This window comes from Bactrocera latifrons, unplaced genomic scaffold, assembly GCF_001853355.1.
Source record: "Bactrocera latifrons isolate USDA-ARS-PBARC rearing strain unplaced genomic scaffold, ASM185335v1 scaffold_4, whole genome shotgun sequence".
Lineage (NCBI taxonomy): Eukaryota > Metazoa > Arthropoda > Insecta > Diptera > Tephritidae > Bactrocera > Bactrocera latifrons.
In genome coordinates, this window is record NW_017537045.1 from 845,689 (window position 1) to 851,624 (window position 5,936).

The 5,936-nt window shown below is 39.4% G+C and overlaps 1 protein-coding gene across 5 annotated transcripts in view; it reads left to right on the plus strand.

Moving 5' to 3' along the window:
* Positions 1–5,269, plus strand: part of LOC108972483 (protein suppressor of sable) — a 14,380-nt gene extending 9,111 nt beyond the window's left edge. For 4 of the 5 annotated variants that reach the window (XM_018939095.1, XM_018939096.1, XM_018939097.1 and 1 more), the window contains exons 4-8: positions 193–546; positions 610–1,424; positions 2,608–2,813; positions 3,310–3,425; positions 3,549–5,269. In XM_018939095.1, coding sequence (XP_018794640.1) covers positions 193–546; positions 610–1,424; positions 2,608–2,813; positions 3,310–3,425; positions 3,549–5,222 — 3,165 coding nt within the window. In that variant the 3' untranslated portion in view covers positions 5,223–5,269. The remainder of the gene's footprint in view (positions 1–192; positions 547–609; positions 1,425–2,607; positions 2,814–3,309; positions 3,426–3,548) is intronic. The other variant, XM_018939099.1, reaches the window with a different exon arrangement.
* The last annotated feature ends 667 nt before the right edge of the window (positions 5,270–5,936 follow it).

Consider the following 5,936-nt stretch of genomic DNA (forward strand, 5'->3'; position numbering starts at 1 on the left):
GCTTAGTTTTATTTAAGGCTTTTTTAATTAAGTTCGTTTTATTTAGTTTATTTCATCATTAATTAAAAAATATTTCATTTCTTATTTGTTGGATAATTTTTACTACAAAGACAATAGAATTAAATTGTATAGATTTATTAATTAATTTTATTTAAATATTATAACATTAGCGTTCGTTATGCTATCTTCCAGGATAAATCCCGTTATATGTCACCGGAGCCTTTTAATGGCGCTGCACCAGCCGACGATGATGAGGACGACTTTGAAATGTTGAATGTGGTCGGTGGTAGCCCGTCCAGCACGCCCACGCCCAAATATGCACCGCCCAGTTACCCCGTTTACGACTCGGCTGATGATTCGTACACATCGTACGACAGCGGTGACTCGTTGGATGGCGGCGGCGAAAGAGGAGGTGGTGGAGATAACAAGCGCCGGCGCAGACGCAATAAAAAGGACCGCAAACGTGGACGCGATCGTCGCGCCCGCAGTCGTGACGATAGCGGACGTGGTGGAATACCAGAAAAGCGCTCCCGGCGCGACTCAAACGTATGTATTTTTTATTTTTAGTAATTGCGTATTAAATTTCAGTTAATAATCGCCATTTTGCAGGATGACAAACATCGCGCGGAGCCACGCAAAATGGAGCTATGCAAATTCTATTTGATGGAGTGTTGTGCCAAAAAAGATAAATGTTCCTACATGCATTCGGATTTTCCATGCAAATACTATTATCTCGGGATGGAGTGTCCCAATCGGGAAACGTGTAAATTTATGCACGAAGCGCCGTTATCAGAGCAACTGCGCAATATACTGCTGAAGCATTTAGAAACCGCGCCAAAAGAGATCCTCGGCAATTTTAAAAGAATGTCACGCGATAATGCTATCGCTTTGATGACTAAACGGAACGAAGAATTATGTAAGGAATATAAAGTCGAGAATACTTGGTCTACAATAGTCAATATATCGACGGGGAATAATCGACGCGGCAATCAAGGTGGTTCTAATAATAATGACCATCACCAACATCAAAGCCAACCACAGCAGCAACAACAGCCACACAGTAATATACCCTCACTTTTCGATATTGTTGTCAAGCCACCAGTGTCGCTGCTGAGCGTCGACAAGCATCGTAAATCACGTTGGGCAGATTCGCCTACACGCGAGCCAACACCGCCAGCGCCAGAGAATAACACAAGCGCACAACTGCCAAGCTATTTGGATTTGAAAAACCTCGAAGGCATCATGAAAACGGAACACATACAAAAGCTTACGCAGTTGGGTATAACCAATTTGCAGGAGATCAATCAGTTTACATTCGGTCAACTGCAAAAGATCGGCATTGACTTTGTAGAGATCAGCGAAGTACAGAAGAAAGTGCAAAGCAAGATGGAAAATAAGGAAGGCAAAGAGGATGAGGACAATGTGTAAGTAACAAAATATATTAATTGCTGCGCATGCGTAACATTATATGCTAGTAGAAACAGTATTTATGGTTTTCGCGCCTTTTTTGTTGAATTAACTTAAGCTTGAAATTTCGTTTTGGTACAGACATTTTTGTTATACGATATACGACGATATATAAATACATACGTTTATCTAATTTTTTTATATGTAATTTGATTTTACTCATTATTTTTATATATTTGTTTTTTTTTTCATATAGATTATTGCCATGTATTATTTATTTTTTTTAAATTTTGATTTAGCTTAGTTTTTTTAAGGCTTTTTTATTGAGTTTATTTCATCATCAGATATTTTGGTTTTTAAATTGCGCTTTCTTAGTATTATATTCACTTTCGACACCTAACGAACGCCATAGAGAGAGGATTAATTTGTTTATGTTTCAAAGGATTCAAATAAGCATTAGTAAGACTCAAATCATACAACATAATCACAAAAAAAAAAAAAAAAAATTATAAACACAGAAGTGCAGAATACTTGCTTATAAATGTAATATTTCAATATAATTTTGCTTAAATTTTAATGTACAACCTTACTTAAGCCAAAAAAAAACCATAACCTTAAAAAAAATTTAAATACAGCTGTCAGTGCAGAAATATGTATATTTGCGTACAAATTTCATATCTCAATATAATTTTGCTTAAATTCTTATTTCCAGCCTTGTTTAAGCCTCAAAACATACAAATTAACATAAAAAAACAAAACGTCGCAGTGTGTGCCTAATATATTATATCACATTTTGATTGAGTTTTGTATGTCAATCCTTTTACAAGCCTCAAACTTTGCACCAAAACATCAAAAAAAAAAAAAAATTCAAAACATCTGACAAAAAATTTGAAACACCAACTTATATGACAAATTGCTTAAATCTTTCTCGCTTCGTTGTACAATTGCGACATAACCTCAAAAAATTCTGAATGTCATTTGTGACAAATTGTATAAAAATCTCTTTCTTCGGTTTAATTTTGCCTACATTTATATATCCAATCTAAGGAGCGCTTTATACAGCCGTTAATAACCGCCATTTGTATATTTAACTTAACCCATTTTACTTGTAGATTTTTGTGTGTATTTGTATTGATTTCATTATTTTTTCTTTTGATTTTTTTCATTCAACGATTTTTTATTATGACGTGTACTACATAGTCCTACAACACGCGATGTTGATATGCGTTCTATTCCTAGTGCCACATCAACAACGAGCTTGGAAACATTGCCCGCGATTTCGCCGTCAACGCGACTGAACCTTAATATGGATTTGGACTCGAATAGTAATAACAGCGGTGTTATGCGTTTCGAATATTCACAATATTTAAAGGATTCGAATTTAGCCTTCGATCGCAATGATGCATGTAAGTATAAAAGATAATAATTTAAGGTTAGGTATTCTAATCACAGCATTCAAGCAACTCGGCCGTTTGGATGGCATACAAAATAATTTTAAACGAAATAGGGGTCCTATTTCTGACTTAGGGCCCCTAAGCACGTTAGAAGAATAATTCAAAACTAAGAACAAAAAAGCAAACTTCAACCTTAATCTTTGCCGCAGCGACATTTTTTTAGCATAAAACTCGCTCTATTTACCTTACAGCAACTACAAGATACTAATTTTTTCTTCCATTGAACCCGATTTTTTTCGGTTAAGCACCGTCAACTCTGCAACTTTTTCAAAAATCTATCGCTATCTATCTAAATCGCTCTATAAAAACTAAATGTTTTTCCTTAGTTTGAGAAATATTATCATACAATTTTCTTATGTAGAATTTAAGAGCTGATCTGAGCCTACGATTTTTAACCTAACCTCAATTATAGTCAGTTTAATTCATAATTTTTTTTTTGTCTTTTTAGTTGAAGATGAACGTGACGAAGAGCAGCTAGTCATAGATGATGGCCACATGGAAAATGAAGAGAATGCACGTGCGACAACAACAACAACTAATGAAAGTGACGCTGTGCATGATGAGGTACGTTTCAAACTAACAAAGCCCTATACTTGCCTTTATACTCATATACGTGTACATAAACCGTTATTTATATTATTAATTTTACAATTGTAACTATATGATCTCCGTTTTTCTTCATTGTAGCCACCGAAGACTAGCGATCTGGCGTTCCGACTGGGCATGCACTTGAATCCTTACAATCCCTTCCGAACGAACCCGCCCGATTACAAAAAGAGCGAAGATAAATCACTCTCCAATAGCACTAGTAGTCATATTGGTTACCAGCACCACAACGAACGGCGACGCCACTCTCGTTCGCGGTCACGTTCTCCTTCGCGTTCACGTTCGCGCTCACGTTCACGCTCACGCTCACAAACACCAACACGCACACAATCCACCACACCCGAAGCTTCCGATTCGGCTGACAATGATGATGGGCCCAGCAGCAAAAGCAAACAACCAGTTTACGAGCGCAAAACAATGTACGACTTCAATGCCATACAAGCCGAAGAGGATGAGCGCAGGCTGTCGGAGCGCAGCATGAAAAACGACAAAGATATGCGTTATTTGGGTGGTAGCATATTACCGCTAGAAGGTGTCATGAACTACACACCAGCCACCGAAATCGACGGCTCCATCTCATCCCACCTGCCGCGTACATATAAAGTGCATGAGTTCGCCATGCCACCAGCGAATTATGCGGATTTGCGACGCAGTTTGCGTGCCACCACACACACGGCCGATCCGCGTGTACGTCGCATACTCGGCCTACCCGAAACACGCGCCACCACTGTGGCACTAAAGCGCTCCGGACGCAAACTTAGCAACACCATAGCCTCACCCGAAGCTGACGAGTCGCCTAAATACTACACGCCACCCAGCACGCTCACCGCCAGCACGATGCTCAGTGAACGCCGCACTAAAGAGCGACGCCCAAGTGTTAGCAAACCCGCGCCGGCGCCAACAACGACAACAACATCACGCACAGATCCACGTTTAGATCCAAGATGTGCGGCGGCCTCAGCGGCAACCGCCGCCGCTGCCAAAGCGAACGAAGCCGAAAAGTCGAGTGCCGGCAGCGCTGCGGGTGGCGCCGGTAATGCAGCTGGCGACGGCATAAATGCGGAAATAACGGGCTTGGGTAAGACGATGCGTGAAAAAATGCAAAGTTCCGATTGGTATCGCAAATTGAACTCGAACATGAAGATACAGTACAATCAAGAATTGGCGCGTCTAATAACTGAGCTGCGACGCTTCCATCAAGATACATCGCCCGATAAGAACTTCAATTTCATCAATTGCAATAAGAAAATCATCGACGATATACTAATACAGCTGGGCATTTTCATTGATGAAAATGGCGAGGTGAACAAAATCGAATCCGACAAATCCGAAGAAGCCGACATGAACGCGAATGCCGAAGCGCGTGTCGACTTCATGCAACAATCGGATTTCCCGCATCCACAGCTGAATATGCCCAACGCTGGCTTTGGTTTCCCCAACGATTTTCGCTTCCCACCGCCGCTTCTTGGTGGTGGTTTGGTGGTGCCACGACTGCCACTAGCCGCAGCCGCTTCCGGCATAAGTGCACGCCTAGATGGGCCCAGTTTGCTCGGCATGCCGCCAATGTCATTCAATCCATTCGGCTCTAATGCGGGCAATTTCCAAACTGGCGGACCCGGACAAATGCCCTTTGGTTTCCTAAACTTCCAACAACAGATGGGTGGCGGCGGCAGCGGAGGTGGCGGTCCCGGTAATTTCAATATGGGCGGTGGCCATAATCGACGCAATCCGCACAATCGTCGCAATTTCATTTAACAAGCGAATGTGAGTAGTGACGATGAAGCAGCGGCGCAAATTTAAATGCAAACAACAACAATGCGCAATGCAAGACTTAAATAGCTATTAATTAAAGTTAGTTACTAGTGTAAATAAATAACTAAATATGATTTAAATGTTAAGAGAGCAATTACTACGCATTAAGTGCATAAGTACATAGAAGTGTGCGTGGCACATGCGCGAATTGTGTAAACGCACAACGTACAGTGAAGCGTGCAGCGCAAATGTGTTGGCATAATTTTAAATTATTACTATTAATTTTTTTCCGTAAACACATATTTTATTGAAATGAAACGTCAATGGATTTGTTAAAGTACGAACTTTGAATAACGTTTTAAACTAGAAAATATTTAATTACATATAAAGAAAACTATTTCCATAATTTTTACGTCTTAATAAATAAATATGTACGTATATACATATGTACGTACATAAATGCGTATTAAAAAATACAAATAATGTGTGCATTTGTTTGTTTTGCTGAGAGCAGCGTTCCACAAACTGAAATTGAAAAGTGAGGGAAAAAGCAAGAAATCTTGTGGAGGTTGAACAGATGTTATAAAACGTTCGAAAACCCCAAATTATTATTTCTTATTTCCCTATTTGTTTCTTTTTTTTCAGTGTACAAAAAATATTTAAATTAAATACAACAAATAAATAAATATAAAAAAAATTGATAATGGAAAAAAAGAG